The sequence below is a fragment of the Argopecten irradians genome, chromosome 1, assembly GCF_041381155.1.
Source record: "Argopecten irradians isolate NY chromosome 1, Ai_NY, whole genome shotgun sequence".
NCBI lineage: Eukaryota > Metazoa > Mollusca > Bivalvia > Pectinida > Pectinidae > Argopecten > Argopecten irradians.
The window spans coordinates 42,423,078-42,443,996 of record NC_091134.1 but is presented as its reverse complement, the minus strand read 5'-3'; the positions used below and the strand labels follow the sequence as shown (position 1 = coordinate 42,443,996).

Genomic DNA, 20,919 nt, shown 5'->3' with positions numbered 1-20,919 from the left:
TGTAAAGTTATTGGACCAATCATACGAAGCGTAACATTTCGAAGTGGAAGACCGCGACGTATGATAACAGAAGACGATGTGTAAGCAAAGAAATCGAAAAAAATAACTTAAATGTATAAGTTATGATGGTTTTGGTTTAATTTCGCATATGTTTTTAAAATACATACATATGTGCATTTGATCTTTGAGTAAATAACAAGTGATGATGTGTTGAAATCTTCCATTGATTCACCAGTTTCGTAGGCTACTAATCACTGAATGCTGAAATATTCATGTAAACCCTTCACCAAAATCCCGTGCATGCATATTAGGATAATGCCATACGTATACATGTAGAACTATACCGAATGATTTCTTACCACACTTACATACTCCAATCTAGGTTTGATCTCGATGTAGGTCCTAACTGGGGCCGAGATGACCACGTACAGGTGCTTGCCAAGTCCTCCAATACATGGCACAGTGACAAGAGTGATTTCTCTGTTGGGCCTATTCTTATTTAGTCTGAATGATAATCATACTTTCTACCGCATATATTGTTGATGTATTTGGCACTGACAGAAAAAAAACTATTTGGAAATTTTGGTATGTAACACCGATTTGATTGTTCTTCTTCTGTGGTGAAACAACACTAGGGTTTATAACTACTACCTTAATTGTTTTCAACATTAATGTTACTGGGTTTTTTTTACTTGTTAATGAATGTTGCAGGATAAATAGTATACATGATCAATCATCAGTGTCTTAAAATATACACTAAAGTACTTTTGGCTTCGGTCAGATACAAAAAAGTGGCTTAACACCCTAAAAGTGGCTTAACACCCTCCCAAAAATAAATACCTGCTTATATTTTAAGACACTGACCACATGTTCTCTATATACCAGTATATTGTTACAAGAATTTAAATCTTTTGCAGTGCTAGCCAAAGACCTGAAGTGAATTGAATATACAGCCAAGCATTGACATCCTAATGGGCGTGTTGCTGACTGTCACCCATTCAAGTCCAGCTTTATCCATCATAATTTGTAAGATTCCTTATACCCCTACCACCCGCAGACATAACTGAAATGTATTAATTTTAACTTTTTCAATGACGAAAAACCTTTAATAGTAATTTTCTGTTTTAGTTTGTACATTTACATTTTTAATGAAAGATTTACAGAATGAATTAATAAAATATGACGAACAGTCAATTTATGAATTAAATTAAATAATTCTTATATTTTACAGAATCAAAATGGCTTCACTGGCAGACTTGCGACGTCGATTTGCATGTTCAGATGGGAAACCTCACAATGATCATGGAGGAAGCGGCTTGAATCGTAATGAAACAAGTCCAGATAACAGTAGAACTAGAGGTGACACAGGCACAATTGAAATTACAGGTACTGGTGATTTATAACTCAATATTGTCAGATTCTAGATTATTCACACAGTTACCCCTTTGGTATTGTTCACTTAGACTGCACAAATGCCTTTGAGTAGGTACATATTTTTTGCCGGTTAAAGCTTGCTGTAGTACCGCCTGATTTGGGCTAAATTACATTAGAAAGCACACAGATGGTATAGAAAAGTACCCCCTGAAATTGCAATTGTACCACCTCTCCTGAAAGAGGATGAAACCCCTGCTATAATATGAAGGATACTTGGCTATACAGGACAGACTCATCAACTTTATTTGGTGCAATTAAATATAAAATTGACCTCTGTAAATGGACATCTGTTAAATAACAGTTTTGCTATAATGTCCCTTTGGTGTTCTTTACAGACAGGATTGGCTGTACTGTATACTAGGGCTGTACCCGGTTACCTGTCAAAATAGGAAACATTGTGTCATATGTCGGTGATTACATGAAACTCAGTTAAAAGTAGTACAAAATCTCACTCATTTGTTCTGTGTTACTCACAAAGTATGACATTTTATCTGCTTATAACATGTTCACAAGCAATATTGTTGCTTTTTTACTTCCAATGACCGTAAATAACTATTTTCTATCTTAGAAATAATCATGAATGACAGACATGTGTACATTCACTACCAATGAGTTATATACAATAACACTATAGAGACTGTTCGAATGAATTTACTTCATTATTTTGTGCTTTCTGTTGCACATGTGCAGGAAAATATTATCTGTGGACATGCTTATGGCTATGTCAGCTTGATACATTATGATTGTCCGATGTTATATTTTAGTTTCCAAATTACCGAATCCTGTCGATACTTAAACATGGATACAACAATATTTTTTATAATATTGAAGAATATTTCTTTCACATATGTTATGATTACATTGACTAATAATTCAGAGATCCCAAGTTCAATCCCTGGCAGAGGCAGGTATTAAATTTATTGTAAATCCTGCATCCTGCTACATATATATCGGGTATCCAGTCACGAGTTGGGTACTAAAATTCAGGTACTCGGGGACAAAATTTAGCACCCGCTGTAAACCCCTTCATTTTCATGAGATACAAAGTTTTTGCATAATTTCGTGAGATAACTCCAACATGAATTTAGAATGAAATGTTACTTGAATAATTGTGTAAAACATACAAATGAACATGCAATGGTTAGTAAGAGCTTTTAATCACGATTTGAAGTGTTTGAAAATATGTTGAAAATGTGAAAAGAAAATGGTTTACAGTAACTTCTGATAATCTTTGATTGAATTGACTTAATAGTCTAAACTTATAACTGTTTTATACTTGCTCTTTGCTGGCATAACTATATATGATGTACATGTATTTGAAGTTAAAATATGTTGTTTTGTAGAAAACCAAACATGGCTGAACAAGATTGATTTCCAAGGAAACCGTGCTGAAGACTGGCTAGAGTATATTCGCTATGTCAGCCAGCATACAGACTTTCCAAATGAAGTGAAGAAACATAACTACCTTTCCAGCATGTATGAACGAGCATTCAAGGTCAGTGCAGACGTTTGTGCTCAAGAACATTTCCAGAATGATAATGTATTGTTGGTAAATCATTAGAAATCTGACTATTATAATCTTAAATAATTGTCATAAAGGAAGCATTTTGAGAGTGTAAGACAATGTTTCAAGATGATTGCAACTTATAAATGAGTTATTTGAAAATCTGATATTATGTATTTTAAAAACCTATCTATTAAAATCTGGTGCATGATTTGTATCATCAGAGTTGATGACATTGTGACGGTATTGTGACTGTAAATTGCTGTTTAACAGGCGATAGATGTGGTGACCAATAAGAGAAATGAGGCCTATGCCCAGCTCTTCATGGATTGTGCCAAACTGAAAAGGTAATATGATTGTACTGAAGTGCATTACCAGAATTTTAGGTCATCTGACCCGAAGGATCAGGATGACCTATTGTCGTCATCATGCACTGTCCGTCGTCGTGCGCCATCCGCCATCCGTAAACTTTTCATTCAAACGACTTCTTCTCAATTATCTGTCAATTAGGCTAAAATCTTCAAATGACTTCTTCTCAAGAACCAAAAGGCCCATGGTACTGATATTTGGTCTGTAGCATGCTTAGATAAAAGTCTATCAAGTCTGTTCAAATGAATGACCTTGACCTTCATTTAAGTTTACAGGGGTCAATTAGGCTAAAATCTTCAAATGACTTCTTCTCAAGAACCAAAAGGCCCAGAGTACTGATATTTGGCCTGTAGCATGCTGGGATGAAGGGCTATCAAGTTTGTTCAAATGAATGAGCTTGACCTTCATTCAAGGTCACAGGGGTCAAATAGGCTAAAATCTTCAAATGACTTCTTTGCAAGAACCAAAAGGCCTATGATATTCATATTGGGCCTACAGCATGCTGGGATGAAGGGCTACCAAGTTTGTTCAAATGAATGATTTTGACCTTCATTCAAGGTCATAGGGGTCAAATAGGCTAAAATCTTTAAACAACGTCTTCTTAAGAACGGAAAGGCTCAGGATACTCATATTGGGCCTGCAGCATGCTGAGATGAAGGGCTACTGAGTTTGTTAAAATGAATAACTTTGACCTTCATTCAAGGTCACAGGGGTCAAATAGGCTAAAATCTTTTAACAACTTCTTCTCAAGAACCGAAAGGCCTAGGATACTCATACTGGGCCTCCCAGGATACTCATACTGGGCATGCAGCATGCTTTGATGAAGGGCTACCAAGTTTGTTCAAATTAATGACCTTGGCTGTCTTCAAGGTCACAGGGGTCAAATAGGTTAATATCTTTAAACAATTTCTTGAGAATAACTAGGAGGCCCGTAGACCTGATATTGGGCCTGTGACATGCTGGGATGAAGAGCTACCAAGTTTTATCAATTGAATGACCTTGACCTTCAACCAAGGTCACAGGAGTCAAATAGGCTAAAATCTTGAAATAACTGTTTGTGAATAACTAAAAGGCCTAGAGACCTGATATTGGGGTTGTGACATGCTGGGATGAAGGGCTATCATATTTGTTTTTAAAAAAATGACCTTGATTTTCATTCAGGCCCATGGGCCTCTTGTTACGTTTACTTTCAGTGAGCAATATGGTCATTGAGCAATCTGAGTGTCATGATATTGATAAATCCTCTAAATAATTTTTACTGATACAATAATTTGAATTTTCCTGTGATAAGGCAGGTTTCTTACTAAGATCAGTTCAACTATCAGACTGTTCTCATTCTTCAGATTTAAGCTAAAATCATTGCACAAATAAACATACCCAATAACTGCTTAAAACTACATAATGCTTTTACGGTTCCTGTTATAAAGGCTGATATATGGATAGGTAATCTAGCTGTAGAGGATAATTCCACTTGTAAGATATACTGGTCTATATTGTCTTTATAAGACTGGTAATATATAAAACATTAACCACCTAATTTTGTCACTTCAGCGTGTTTTGTCCAGAGGATGCCATTCAAATGATGAACCAGGCCCGTTCCATTGTCCGTCGGTTTGCTATGGTTCATGTGATGGCTGCAGAGTTTGAATACAAACAAGGTAAAATTGATATAAAAATAAATTATTTGTTAAATTGACCTTCACCACCAGTACCATCCTATCTAACAAACACCTCCATTTGGTGTGTTGACTGTACAAACAAATCGACAACAGCATCTGCAAAAAGGTTTTTGCCTGATAACTCCAGTTTAATTAGGTAACCAATAAAACTTATACACCTATTCCTTAATACCATAGTGAAATATGGTACCATAATCAATACATATTTGTCTGGCATTGTCAACCTCTAAGACAGAAATTTGTAATATGACTGTTTGGTTTATCTATGTAAATTTTAAACTTCCTTTTGTGTGTTATTTACCCGTTATCTCCGCAAATCATTATTTTCTATAGATAAGCTATCTTAATTCAAGTTTTGAAATTGGGAAATTTAGTAGCTTCGAAAGTTGGTTTATACTTTGTAGTATATGGCTACATACTTATATATTTATTATTTTATGTTAACACTTGCTAGGCTTGTTCATATTTACTAACCGAGTACCATAGCTTTACATGTTAAAAATGATCACTTGCTAGGCTTGTTCACTATATGCAAATACTAACCGAGTTCGTTTACCATAGCTGCAGGGTTACATTGAGCTTGCATATGAAAATGATCTATGCAATTAATAGGAGCTACATGGCTTTGTTTACATTTTGACACACATTACATATAGTGTTTTCATAGAATTTTTCAAAAATGTCAAAAATATATACAGTCGAGACTGTCTGAGCGACCCCCTGTATGTAGCGACTCCCTGTCTTATGTGACCTTACTTGAAACACCCCCCCCCCCCCAAACGTATATTGCTACATAATGGGTCTGTTTTCAGCGACTCCCTGCCATACGTGACAAGCGACCGTGTTTTTACAACCCACAAATTATAACAAGTCTGTCTTGAGCGACTTTTCATTCGCCCGAGGCCTTATTAGGATCCATAAAGAGGTGTGAACATCAAACTAAACATTAACTACGATAGGAGTACATTACTGTGTAACCAGTTTTGAGGGATCATGAAAGATAATTTTTTCCACTATATTTAGCTTAAAACTACTAAATAGGCCAGGTACCATCCATATATTTCTCCATAATAAACAATGGTTAACATCGACAATAAATAACGGGACATGTTAAATAAATCGGCATGTTTAATTTTGCCTAAATTACCGTAACATCCTATGGCTTGGCGTGGGTGACTGACTCTCTTTTCGTTTTGTACATGGCATTCATGACCAAACATAATTTCATTCCTTTATATGAGTAAACAGTCATTATAACTGCCATCCTCAAGTCAGCAACCCTATATTTTCTTCAAACGTTTCTCATATCACCAGACAGTCTTGTAAAAACAAATGTAGTCTTGGGCTTCTGTACATGTAATGGCCACCATTTGGTAGCAGTGTACAGTAGATTTGTAAAATTCAGCAAAATAAAGCCCATGCTTTAAAATATTACATGCATACAAAAGTAATATTTTTTTAATTTACAAAACATCTGCAATTGTTTTGCTGTGGTCATTTTAGGACAAGTCTGATTTTTCATGGTTTTATCAAGTCTGATCAAACCATGACATTCAATTTTTTTTAATTACAAAAAATTATTCAGAGTTTTAACCAAAAATTACACCCCCTCCAGATATATTTTTTTCCTGAACACAGTTTAAAACCAACCATCAATGTACATCTGCTTGTGATTTAGTACTAAATGATTTTTAATTAAAAAGAATTTTTTTTTATTATTATTTTTGATTTATTTTTTAAAAAATCAGGTTAATTGATATATTTATAATGAAGAATAGATTTAAAGATAATTAATTTCCGTACAGTGATGTTGCGGACGAACTTGGACTGTCTTAAGTGACTCCCTGTCACCCTGACTTTTTTGTAACGGTTCCATGGAAAGTCACATAAGACAGTCTTGACTGTATATTTATATAGAAAGAGTCTATATATATAATCCAATTATTTAAAAAAAAAAAAATCAATTGTATTAAAGAAACAGGAAAAAATATCTTGATGTTCAATGATTTCATTTTTGTTCAAAATGATGGATGTCAAAAATAAACATTACCTCTGTGTCTGTCTAACGTGTCCCATAGAATATATTCTTAGAGGAATTGCTCCATACAAGCATAGTTAACATAAAAGCGAAATCCAATCTCTATATAAATCACAATGTATAAAATCAACTCAAAACTAAAATCAAATGGTTGGTAGATAATTGCAATTACTGTTGAGACAATTATATTCTTTTTGAATTTAAAGTTGTTGAAATTTCGTAACCTTTATAAAAAAGAACCAAAGTCATCGAACTCAGAAAATTTTAAGCAATGTAGAATCATAAATGTGTTCACACTTCCAGATGATGTAAGCATGGCAAAGAAGATCTTGGAGAAGGCCCTATTGTTTAAAGCAGAGCCAGCGAGTATGATTGAGGCTGCCCTGACACGTCTGGCTGAAGGACAGGAGAACCTGATGGAGGAGGCAGGCCAACCAAAGCCCACCCAGCCAGAGCCGAGTAGACCAGTACACCCCCCAATCCGCTCCAAGTATGCCTTCCTATCTTAGTGATAATAGATAGATACAATCTTATATGATTAGGATCCAATTTTACATTTTTTCTTTTGCATCTGACAAGGTACTGTTTGATTTATAGAGTATTTATTTGTAAGGATAATGAATAAAATCAAAATGTAAGGGTTTGAACAAATGAGCTAAAACCTTAAAAAATGGCTATGTCGAGGGTGCTCCATAATCTCATAATATTGTATAGTGACTAGTTAGTACCTTGCCAATGATATTAATATAGGATGACAGTTTGATTGATTACATCTAGAAATCAAACAATGTCCAGAGTTCTCATTTCACTTCATACCCGTCCCTTTTTATGTACATTCTGATACTTTGTTTGCTAGGGAGCCGGTCCGGATCCGGAAGGTAAACCTACCCTTTAGAGAGCAGGAAGGCGACCTTGAAGGAGATAAAGAAAACATTACTGGTCTCACTCATGATCATCAAACTCAGGACACTGTTTCTCATGATCCAAAGCACCATGACACCCATACCAACTGTAAGTCCCCCAGTAGTGCAATATCAGAGAAGGATACAATAGGTTCTTTTATCTTACTACAGGTATGAATCTGGTGTTCCTATTGGTTAAAGTCATATCCATGATATAACTGTATTACATTATTAGATATCATAATGGAGTTGTCATTCTTTGCCCCTAACGTCATCTGAATGTCGTCAGCAATAAGATGGTGGTCAAAAAATACTTTTCACAGATAGTAGTGAAAGTTTACATTGGTGACACTATCAAAAGCAAAAATCAATCAGCTTGAATTGTTTCTAGGATCGTTTAACAGAAATGGACCATAACAACATTAGAGTCAATTGTTGAGGGAAAATATTGCTTAGGATCTATGACATTTCGTTGATAGTTTTTAAATTTATTTTTTATTTATGTATTTCAAGAAGCTTTCGACTGGATACATTTGTTACACAGTTAGTGAACTAATACAGAAGAATATTCTGTATAAAAGAAACATATATAAGACTCAGCTTCACCTTGCCTGATACAAGATACTTTTAGACCCAGTATTCGTCCATATAAGGTCACTAACAAACTGTGTAACTAATAGTATCAGGTAGCTATCCTCCTGATATTAGTTTTGGTATAACAGGTTTTCACATAGAGCTTCTGAAGGTGATATCATGAGTCATGATGTATCATTTCAGCAGAGGAGTAATTCTGGAGGTTTATTTCAAAAAGCATCAAGAGAGAAAAGTAACACAGCAAGTCTGTTATAATGGTATTTGCATGAAAAGCTAGAATATCAGTTACAAGAAGTTTTTTGACACCCAGTCTAATATTTTTGCATAGATTTGTATGTGTTTTACTGTCAGAGGTGATATTTGAATACATTGGGTTCATGAATAAATATCTATTGTACATGTACATGCATGTTTATGCTATGGTAAATATTAGAGTTGTCACTTCATGATGAAAATAGGAAAGGTTTATCTTTTGAATTTTGTAAATGTTTTCACAGATGCTCTTGGCTCCACGTCTATGACCCACTCCTCGGGCTACTGTTCTCTGATGGACATAAGTATGCCGACAGAAACCAAGATGTCACCTCCTCAGGGTGAGGAGTTCAAAACACCCCTTCATAGCGAGGAAAAACACAAATCCTTTATAGATCCTGTACTGTCTGGGCCTCGTCAGGACGCAATCCGCCGCCCATTACAAGTGTTAGATGGTCCCCTAAAGCCTATGGACTGGAAATCGGGCTCAGGACCAAAAATGAATCTAGAACAAATGTGTACTGATCAAAACAACCATGAATCAAGCCCGCCAAATGTACAACTAGAAAAGCAGAGTAGCTATCCAAATTCTCTGCAATATGTGCATTCAGAAAAACATAACTTTCCAAAATCTTTGTCTTCTTCAAGTGTTTTTGTTCCGATGGAACGTGAACAGGGTCAAGAAAATAAGTTAAGATCAGTATCCTCCAGTCAGCTACCTTGTAGAGAACCTGTTGTTAAACCTGTTATTCAGGTACCTCAGCATATTAGTATGGCAGAAGTAGAGGAACCCAAAGGTATGCTGGAAGTGCACCAACATCGGCCACAACCAAAAATAGAGAGTAGAGCTCCTCCATTGCCGTCAGTTCCACCTCACCCTGTGGCCATGATGGGTCCTACACCTGTCAAACAAAACACAAGGTTTGTTATTCGATATTGTTGTATCTTAAATAAGTTATAATTATTATCAAGATGCTTTTGTTCATAATTTAGTTGAAATGAAAATTGGTATAAAAATGTATATGGTGGTTTTGAAGAGCTCTTTAGTTCCTTGTCAAACTTTAAAATTAAAACAAAATTAAAGTTAAGATTGAATATGCCATACTTTTGTTACTAAAATTAACTTTGCAGTTATAGGGTTCTTTTTCTCCTAGACTTCAGTTGTAGATATTTTTACCCTGCAATGCCAAGTTACCGCTATAGTTATGAACCTATTTTAAATCCCAATACAGACAGCTGGCCAGTCACCAGATGGTAACTCCCTGCATGAAAGGTGTCCCTCCACCTGCAGTACCAAGCACCCCTAGTTTGGTAAGTGTTCCCAGTAATTCAACGCAATTAAAGGGAGACAAACCTAAATAAACCCTGAAAGTTTGAGTAAAATACATATTTATGACATGCCAGACACCTTACTAAATAATGAAGTACAATTATTGTACAAATATTTCAAATAAAATAATTAGAAAGGAAATTCCATATTTCTATATTTTGGAGTGATTCGGTCAGGAAACTATGCTGAGTGAGATAAAAATAGTAGCATTGAACTTTAGTGACCTACAAAGTGTATAGTCCCCCAATACACTGCACAAATAACTTAAATGTAAAAAACAACAAAAATAGCAAGTCAAAAATGTGGGTGAAGCAAACACAAACAAATTCTGAAAGAAAATGGAGTCTAACAAGGGTCAGTGATGCGCACGATAACAAGGTTAATATAATTTGGTCACTGCAATGCAAGGGACGGGATTAGCTTTATTTAAATATATAGGACTAGCATGAATAGCTGCAATATTGTAGCTCAAAAGACCTTTAGACAGATAATGATGTCTTAAAAGCTACAATTGGTGCCTATTACTGCTAATGAAGCAAATAAATGATTATGCAAACCATTATTAAAATGTCTGTATGCATTTTGTCATACTTGTTTTGTATCACTTACCTACTAGGTAATAAAACTGACCCGTATAAAATACCAAATTCAAAACGAGACATTATCTTATACAAATATGATGGTCTTTTCGAACATAAATCATACAGCAAGTCTACAAATTGGGAATTTGACATCTAATGAGTGGCAAAGTAGATATTAAGAATTGATATTAAGAATTGTCGTTATGTTTCTTTTGAACAAAAATAATATGTAAATGCATGTATACACTTAAAGTAATTGGAAACCTACAAAACAAATTGTGCCCGAGTGATTTTCTGAGGCAGTGCTCAACTAGGACACATAGGCACCAATTTGTACCAATCCGAAAGGTATAGTAGGCCCGGTACGTATATTCATTCTATAGCATGAAATATGATGTCCAGTCACTGTTGAAGAAGCCAATGATTATAAACAGTAAAATGTGCTCAGATGTAGACAATTAGCATCTAATACTTCAGTGAAAATGTATTCTGACATTATTGTTTACAGACGATGAAAGACATTACTGTGAATGGTAAACAATATTGGGTGCTGAAGCTGGTAGGCAGAGGAGGTTCCAGTAAGGTATGTCCTTGATTGGTGCAATACGGCTCTTATTATATATATAATATGCTATAATATGATACATATCTTAATAAATCTCTATAGTTTCTTGTACTATATTATATTGAGAATGTCATTGCAAAATTAATTAATAGAGGAGATTCCATGTTTCTTGATGAATACCAGTTATATTTCATTGAGTGAGATTGAAACTTCGATATTTTACATGAGTGCAAAGCAAAAGTGAAAAATATCAGTTTCCACCTCACAAGATTAAGTAATACTGGTGTTCATCAAGAATCAAGGAATATTCTCTTCATTCAGGGTTGCCACCTCTCACGTTTTCGGTGGGAGACTCACGATATTGAACAATTTCCCCCACAAAGACTTATCCCACGCGACGTGAGACGAAAACTCACGTTTTACGATAATTCCTCCCACCAACTCACGTTCTACGATAATTCCTCCCACCAACCAAAACTATCAGCAAGTCCTGATTTTTCTTCATACGATTAAATCTTAAATTCGTCAGCCCTAGGCATAACTACAAACCACCAGGCAGTGGGGCACTGGCTTGATAGATAAGTAAACAAAAGAGGTGTGAACACTCTCTGGCTAACACCCCAGCAGCCTGCTTGGCTTGGTGTCACATTCACTTGTGTTACGAAGGAGGTCCACCAGTCGCTTGGAAAACAATCATCTAGCATATATAGCCTATCAAGGAATGTTGTAACTGTAAACTGATAACTGTAAATGATTTACTCGCGTTATCAATGTTTAATAGGCCTAGGCTTACTATCCAATGCAAACAACTTTGCAATCGTAATGGCCGCCATTTTGGGTAATTGTAATAGCTAGATCCGGAATAGTATAAATTTTCAGGATTTCACTAATTATCACGTTTATAAAAAATAGGAAGGGGATTATTTTACCAGAAATTTGGTTAAATTTTAGACAAAATATTGATCAAATAATGAAATAAATAAAAGTAAAATTTGAATTTAAATAAATAAAATTTCAATGAAATTTTATCTTTTTTTCCCTCTCAGATCAGATTTTTAAGTTACATTTTGATTATTATTACTGTAACAGGTCTGAAACTATTTTTGAAATTAGTACTTATGTTGTTATGAAAATTAAGTGCATTGCTTTATTATCCATAATTGTGAAACATGTTTAATTAATTTAATTATAATCCTAGGTGTCTTTTTTTAGAATTTGTTCAATGCACTGAAAAACTTACAAAACCAGCTTGGAAGATAAATAAGCAGAAGACAACTAGTGTTGTTTTGTTATATTTTAATTGTTGTGCAAACATGTAAATGTTGATAAAATGACGCCGCGCAAAATCTCCCACTTTGGACAATGCTTTGGTGGGAGATCTCCCATTTTGACATCTCTGGAGAGTGGCAACCCTGCTTTATTACAATATTTTTTTTATCCGTTCACAGAAGACCATCACTACTAGTTCCGTAAAGGCTATTCTGTCATTGTATTTTACAGTGTTACTTGCCCTTGCAATTATTACGTCATATTTTTGTGAGCATAACGTCATATTTCAACACAACAATATGACATCATTTTCGCGCACAAACTAATGATGTAACAATCAAAATAATATTTTCACTGTCAATGCTGCATTCTGATTGGTCAAAAGGGAGTGAAATTGATATTTGCACTAGATTGAAGTATATCCCTTTTAAGTTTACCGTAAAACCTTATATTTCACTGCGAAAAATGTAATAAACAAGTATCTTGCCATCAGGGATATTGATATCAACAACTGCCCTCTATATTTAGCATGTTGTCTTACCTGCCTGTTACTATGGTTACCACAGGTGTATAAAGTTATGGACTGTAACTTGGAGAACCGAGCCATAAAGGTGGTTGACCTGTCAGATGCTAACGAACAGATCCTGGAAGGCTATCGTAATGAAATACATTTATTAGAACGCCTACAGTACTGTTCCAAGGTCATCAAGATGTATGATTAGTAAGTAGAGTATTTGAAAACTTAGTTGTTTGCCTGTGTCTCCAACAGAAATGATAAAGGTTATCTTAATGTATAAATAGTAAGAAAAGATCTAGAAAACCTACCATATTCTACTGGCAATAACCCCCTTCTCCAGAAATAAATGATGGGATTTTAAGTTAGAGGAGTCTGATTCGTTTTATGTACATGTATATTTGTAGCTCCAATAATTAGCAGGTATGGGGCCCTTTCTGATGGATGTTAGTGTTCTAGTAATGATTTAGAAAAATTTAACACATTTAAACATTTTCTTATACAGTGAATATGATGAAGAAAACAGCAAGCTGTACATCGTAATGGAACATGGAACTGTAGACTTTGCAAACTTTATAAAAAATAGACTTAAGGATGAAGGCCGCCTCTCACCAAATACCATCAAGTTTTACTGGGAGGACATGTTACAGGCTGTGGGAGCTCTACACAAACAAGGTGAGAAACAAACTCTAGTAAAGATGTATAGAGCCTGTTTATTTTATAAAATTCTCAGGTTAAAAAAATATGTGTTTTTCTCTACTATAGAGTTCATACCCTTGTTACTTTACTATATATATATATTTATACACGGTTGGTTAGAAATTTCTGCCAGGTCCCTGTGGTTGATATAGGCAAGCATTTAGCACTACCATGTCAGAACAAACTCTTTGTGAATCGAGTCATAATTAATGCCCATTGGTTTTACAAGAATGTTACACATAACTATAAAGCCATGTTTGAATTTCTCATCATGTTTGGTAGGCTACAAACAAAATGTTGAAACTTTGGTATATACATGTGATGTAAGTTATATCAATGAAAAAATAATCTAAATTAATTGTATGTGGTAATGCATATATCATACATAAACAATGGCACATAACTTACATGTATGTCTATTACATTAACTGACTAGTCGGTACAGAAATCTTGACTTGTTACAAATAGCTACTTGGTATAGTATCTATAGACATATAACAATGACAAATTTTCTCTCTTCTCTTCTGCAGTTATTATAGACAGGTTTCCCACTATATCGTCTAAATAATATCCAGGTATAGTTCATTCCAGTTTGAAGCTGTCTAACTTTTTGGTTATCGTTGTCACCATGTACACATATTATCCTCCATATTCCTACAGGTATAATACATTCGAACTTGAAGCTGTCTAACTTCCCTGTTATCGTTGTCACCATGTACATATATTATCCTCCATATTCCTACAGGTATAATACATTCAGACTTGAAGCCGTCTAACTTCCTAGTTATTGATGGTACACTACGACTGATTGACTTTGGGATAGCCAAGTCCCTCCAGTGTGATAAGACCAGTATAATGGTAGATACACAGGTGGGAACCCTCAACTACATGTCTCCAGAAAGTATCGTGGACTCCTGTGGAGGTGACGGTGGGGGACGTTCAAAACCAACCTACAAGGTACTTATGTATAGCTATCTTTGTGATTTTCTGACTGTAGTGGATTGCAGTGGGGTGCTCATTAAAAAATCAAGAAAATTAAAGATGTCTGGTGCCCTGTTAACCAGAAAAAAACAGATCTCTAGATAGAGAAAAAGGCTAAATGTGTTGTGTAAACAGTAAACATGAAAAATGACCGTAATGGAAAAAAATTCACAGAAAATGTTTAGAAAAATTAACATATGTCATCTGAAGATATGCTGTAACGCATTTATCGCAGCTACTTTGATAGGCATTGGATGCCTGAAAACTGTCGAATCTCTTCAGATGACATGGTTGACATATTATATATTATGAAGAAACTTATTGTTGTACCCTTTGTCCTATAGCTAGGTGTGAAGAGTGATATTTGGAGCCTCGGCTGTATCCTGTTTTACATGGTGTATGGCCACACACCTTTCCAGAAAATAACAAATACATTCATCAAACTCAAGGCTATCATCAATCCAGACTACCCAATAGAATTCAAAGACATCTCCGACAAAAACTTGATGGACACAATACAGGTAAGATCTTGGTATTATTTTAACTCTTTCTGTACTAGTGACACATTATTCCGTCATGGACACATGTCCCATTTTACTCGCCAGTTTAGAAAATTTACACATCCGAATAATCTCAGTAAAAGTGTTTAAAAGAAATAATATGCATTGGAAATATAATACAGATGATAATAATTACATACCAGATGCATGTTCAATCGTAAAATAGTTTAAACAGAATTAAATCATGGTCAGCTTACATTTTGCCTTTAATAGTCAGAATACACGGAAAAAGATAAAAAAAGCATCTTTATTTTATTGCAAGGTTATGGTAACCAAAACGGCTTTAATTTATTTAAATGTAATAGGAAACAACTTTTCAATTTTTATTTTGGAAATGTAGTCGCTTCTATTTGTTTAGTATCTGGAAAATTCAGGATTCAAATGCTCAATAAAAAATGTTCACAATTACGCTTATATCTAATAGTATTCCTAATGGTGAAGGCCTAGGCTGTGTCTGTATTTCTGTAATTTTCAGTTTGTGTAGGAATTTTACCTTATCTTTATTTACAGAAATGTCTAATTCGGGAGCCAAGAGAGCGTGCCAGTATAGAGGACCTGTTAGCACACCCCTACATCACAAACTTAGATAGAGGTGGGTAGGAATGATCTGTATCAGATAAAATTTCATAGTTTTCGTGGTTACTGTTGAACCACAGAAATTAAACAATTTCTTTGGTTGATGTAGCATTGGAAACACTGTCCTGCATAGGCCAACCATAAATATTTTACCCACATATTACATCAAAGCTTCAAACCACAACAGAAAGTACCCTCAGACATATCATGTTATATGGTATGTTTATTGTTTAATTAGATGTAAAATGCCCCGACTACTATTTAACTTATACATACATCAGTAAACAATACAATTTTGTTACATGTCTCATTCTTTACCATTTAAAATCACTTTCGACCAAATTATTCTCAGGGTGGTAACAAATGTGAAACTTCACTATTCAAAGAACAGCTTGTAGTGCATTTGCTTTATAACATATGTTTTATCTGCAATTATAAAGAGTTCTTTCTTCCTATTTCAGTAGACCAAGAGACTGCCCCCAAACTGCCTTGTAAAGATGAACACTTAGAGCGCCTTGTCAAACAGCTGTCCACCAAATTTGCTTCTTCACCTACAAGCATTCGTTCCATGGTACAGAGTGCTATGAGTAAGGTATATCAAGTTTTAAAACTATGTATAGTGGACCCTCGATAATCCGGATACTTTCATCCCCAGTCCAAACCATCCGGATTGCAAATTTTCCAGACAGACGTTTTCCATCTTCTTGGTCAATAATCAATTTTATTCCCTGATTGTGAGTTTTCCAGATTATTGGCATATGGATTATCATGTAAATGACATTTTACTGAACACTGTACAGCAGTAAAAAAAAAAAAATAAGAAATTCTTTCCTGTTTAATGCTGACTCAATAATATGCCAGTCGTTTATCTGTGTTTTACTTATCATCTAGGAAGAAAATTGGTTTCTTGGTGAATGTATATTGCTGACACTACCATTATTTTTTATATAGAAAACATGATAAAGGCACTAAAGCAAAATTTACAATGTATATATTTGTTTTACAGGACTCAACATGAAACAAAAAGACTTAAAAGCTTGTGTATATGATAGAGGTGACATTTGGCAGTTGATATTGGAACAATCTACAGTGGACATTGAAGTTTTTCATCCCCGTTGGATATCAAGGCTTAAAATCAGAGCTTAGAATCTATAGTGGACATAAATGCTTAGAGTCTACAGTGGACATAAGAGCTTAATATCTATAGTGGACATAAAAGCTTAATATCTGCAATGGAAATTGAGGCTTGCAAATCTACATTGGACATTGGAAGTAGAATCTGAATTCTACATGTTCTACAGTTGACAATGGAGCAATCTGTTTGTAGATGTTTCAGCTTACAATCTACTTTAGATTTTGGACCATACTATCTTCAGTGGACATTGAAGCCTAACACTCTACATTTATAACTTCATTTAGTTGGTAAAGATTAGTAAATTCTCATAATGTAATTTGTGTATCAAGCAAACTGGTGATATGTACCTAGATAATTTGTATTCTCACACTCATCTTTCTATATGTACATATAATGTACTGTCAGTCATATTATTTGTGAATGTTAAAGATTATAATGGAAAACACTGTTTCTTGCTCCAATCATTTCTTTCTGAATCATTGTTTTCTCTGAAAATCATTGATTTAATATCAGTATTAACGGTTATGAAAACAAAACTTGCTTTCAGGGTGAAAAACTGCATTATATTGTCTCCTAAACAGCTGTTGTTATATGCCATGTTGCAGTGGTGAGAGCTTGTGATCCTAAGAATTTTTTAAATATAAGTTCCGATGAACTTGACGTTTTAATCCATTCAGACAAGACTTTAAAACAATCATTTATGAAAGTCATTTGTTTTGAATTGAATTGTTTAATTGTTAGATTTGTTTTACATTATGCTCACATTGTGTATTTGATAAATTATCATTTTTGTAAAATGGAAAATAGGTTTTGTATTAGCCAACCTATTAGACAAATGTCTTCACAGTGCCATGTTCAGTGTCTCAAGAGGTGTTGGCACTATATCATTACATTTTCTATCTACCTATTCCCTTTTCCTTTGTCTCTCTTTTTCCAACTTTCTCTCTCTCTCTCTCTGAGACCATCTGTCTTCCCTTCCTTTTCTTTCTCTTAAGTTAGGATAAGCATGTTTTTAATCTGTAGTTTTCCTGACATTACTTTTTAATACTATGTTCTAAATTGGATATGCAGCTTAGGCCAAAAATAATAATAAGTCTGTTTAGGGTTACATTGGCAAAAAAAAACAGGGTTGGTTGGTCAGGAGGAATTTTTTTTTTTTTTTTTTTTTTTAGTGTCTTTCACTCTAAAATGATGGCCGGAACCGGAGTCTGAGATGGAAATCCCAACTTTTTAAAAAAAAAAATTGTAGAAAAGTGGGAAAAAATTAGGCTTGGTCGGGTAACCCTAAACAGACTTTTTTTTTGGCCTTATCAAAACACAAGAAGTTTTCAATCCACTGCTCTTGATGGAACTTTTCCCATAGTTATATACTGCTAGAAGTCTATATCAGAGCTGATGGTATCCGAGAATCATGTCGTTATACAAAGCTGTACATATTGGTGGAAACTCACCAGATTTCCTTCATTTAACAGTTAGTCAGAGGTATTGTAGGACTAGTCAAATTGTAGTCACAGTAAACAGCAGTGATGTAAATCTTAGTTAGTCTTTCCCTTATGAAGTGCTATCTAATCTAGTGAGTGGGTACTGATTGGTACATCATTTATTTACGTGATATATATATATATATTTTTGGTCTATCACTAAGTTCAAATTTTGGCTTACCAAGGCTTGCAAAAATAACAAAATAAAAACATATTTCACAAAATCTTGGGTGAAAAGAGCATTTGTATACATTCCAGTAAAGTCTCATGTTTTCAACATTTTTTTTAAAATTTTCCTCTCTTTGCTATTTTTAAACTTCCTGTATTTAAATCTTACGTGTGGAAGATTTTTTTACATCATTTTCAATATTTAGTTTGTAAACCAGGAATTAAAGATCATCCTTTGACCAATTTTAAAGCAACATTTTATTGTGAGGATAAAGAGAAAAATTTTGGCACATGTATTTATCTTACTTGTTAGATTTCACAAAAGAAAACAAAAAATTATAAAATTTACCATAGAAACAAATGGTATTAATCAGTTTTCATTTATCATCAAAGTTACACCAAAAGTTGAGATCTAGAAAACTAACTATCTAATGATATCAGTACACTATAAAGAATATGAACATACATTATCTATACCTGCTCATTAGATCAGATAACATTTTGTAACAAAAAGACTCATCAATGTAACATTCGTTTAATAGATATATAATGTTTGTTTTATGCTAGATAAACCATAAATACCAGACTCAAATGCATATGTAAGAAACATATGAATAAAATGATATATGTGAAAGAAAGTGCAATCATTTGTTTTGCTATACAACTATTTGATAACAATATCAATTGTTTAGTCTGATTTTAAGGGTTTGTTTGTAATAGTTTTACATCCTCTTAACAGCCAGGGTCATTTTAGGATCTACCAGCTTTAGGAGGTGGAAGAATGCCAGAGTACCAGGAGAAAAATCATCAACCAATTAACTGGTACAGCTAGAGTTCTCACAGAACGATGAAAATTTTGTGGAAAAGAAAGAAATGGATGACAAAATTTTAAGACCTTGAAAATCTTGATGGAGCACCCATGACTTTTAATAAAATTACCAATCATAACACAAATAAATCTTACAATTTATTGCCAGCGGTGATTTATATCTAAAATGGCTTGCAAACAGACCTCAAAGGATAAAAAGTATTGTGGTTTGATTAATTTAGTAAGAAGCAGTAGAGATTAGAAAGCTTAATTGTGAACCATAGAATAATTACATAATGCCTTTTTTAACTGCATTGGCCCAGTGTGTAACATTCCTTTAACTTTAACAGTGAATTTCAACAATACAGAAGTAAAAGAAAATTCCATTACTTGAGATTTTCCTGTAACTTCTGTAATCGCTTGTCTCTAGAAGATGAAACTGGGGCCAACTCAAGATGATGCAGGTTTCACATTTATCAGGAGGTTTTGAAAGTTTTCATTAATGTCTTGTACTTTCAACTTGAAATATAGTTGAGGTATCATGTTCTGAAATTAGGTTGCTAGGCCTATTTGTCTGTACATTTGGACTTTTGGTCAATATCAGTTTGAAAATTTATTGCAAATATTGGTCTTTATGAATAAAGAACGAATATACATACCTGGCTCACTACATGTATACCGTTTGGCCGGGTACGAAATGGTGCCTATGTGTCCTAGTTGAGCAGTGCCTCAGAAAATTGGTCGTTTTCTATACTTTTTTGTAGGTTTTCAATTATTTTATGCGCATACATGCATTTATATATTATTTTTGTCCAAAACAAACATAACTACCATTCTTAATATCTACCGTACCACTCACAGGACATGAAGTTCACATTATTTGTAGACTTGCTGTATAAATTTCCTTTATAAAGACCTTCATATGTATATGTTAAAAAAGGTAATGTCTCATTGAGAACTTGTTATTTAATACGATTCAGTCTTATTGCCTAGTAGGTAAGAGATATAAAACAATTAAGTATGATAAAATGCTTCCATACTGGTTTGCGCAATCATTACTTTGCTCCATTATCAGTAATTATGGGTGCCAATTGTAGCTCTAAAGATGACACTATTTTAATTCTGTCCAAAGTCTTTTGAGCTACAATATTGCAGCTACTATGAATGTACGAAATACGTTTGTAAATATGCATAAATCCATCAAATCCACCCAATGCATACTGCAGTAGGCCTATCTGAGTATCAAATTAAAATTCTTCCAAATCTACTTACACTGCACATAGTTGATTGCATATTTGTCATTATTATGGTTATTTCAAAATTAATATAACATAAAAATGACAGAGAAACCTAAAAAAATTAGCAACAACTAGTACCGGAGTTTTTGTTGGTGGAAGATGTTGGGGAAAGTTTGATGGTTTTGCATGGTCCAGGCCTACACAATAGCGGTGCGACACCTATAAATTCTGACTCATCTACT

The 20,919-nt window shown here is 34.2% G+C and overlaps 1 protein-coding gene and 1 long non-coding RNA gene across 3 annotated transcripts; one reads left to right on the top strand and one right to left on the bottom strand.

Moving 5' to 3' along the window:
- The first annotated feature begins 16 nt into the window (after nucleotides 1-16).
- On the top strand, nucleotides 17-19,269 carry LOC138328556 (dual specificity protein kinase TTK-like). Of its 2 annotated transcripts, none has more exons than XM_069275429.1 (18): nucleotides 17-80; nucleotides 918-1,026; nucleotides 1,232-1,386; nucleotides 2,778-2,929; nucleotides 3,212-3,285; nucleotides 4,859-4,965; nucleotides 7,328-7,514; nucleotides 7,881-8,035; nucleotides 9,018-9,693; nucleotides 10,005-10,083; nucleotides 11,192-11,266; nucleotides 13,084-13,238; nucleotides 13,537-13,706; nucleotides 14,476-14,687; nucleotides 15,056-15,232; nucleotides 15,782-15,863; nucleotides 16,312-16,439; nucleotides 16,854-19,269. In XM_069275429.1, exons 3-18 carry the CDS (start codon nucleotides 1,239-1,241, stop codon nucleotides 16,863-16,865), a joined length of 2,589 nt encoding a protein of 862 aa, XP_069131530.1. In that variant the 5' UTR covers nucleotides 17-80; nucleotides 918-1,026; nucleotides 1,232-1,238; the 3' UTR covers nucleotides 16,866-19,269. The 2 variants fall into 2 exon arrangements, with proteins under 2 accessions (XP_069131530.1, XP_069131521.1); XM_069275420.1 differs by having other exon boundaries at nucleotides 16,309-16,439.
- On the bottom strand, nucleotides 8,693-20,918 carry LOC138328575 (uncharacterized). The gene is made up of 2 exons (XR_011209226.1): nucleotides 20,816-20,918; nucleotides 8,693-9,674 (listed from the first exon to the last, which is right to left on the bottom strand). It is a non-coding gene; the product is annotated as an uncharacterized lncRNA (long non-coding RNA).
- Between the last annotated feature and the right edge of the window lies 1 nt (nucleotide 20,919).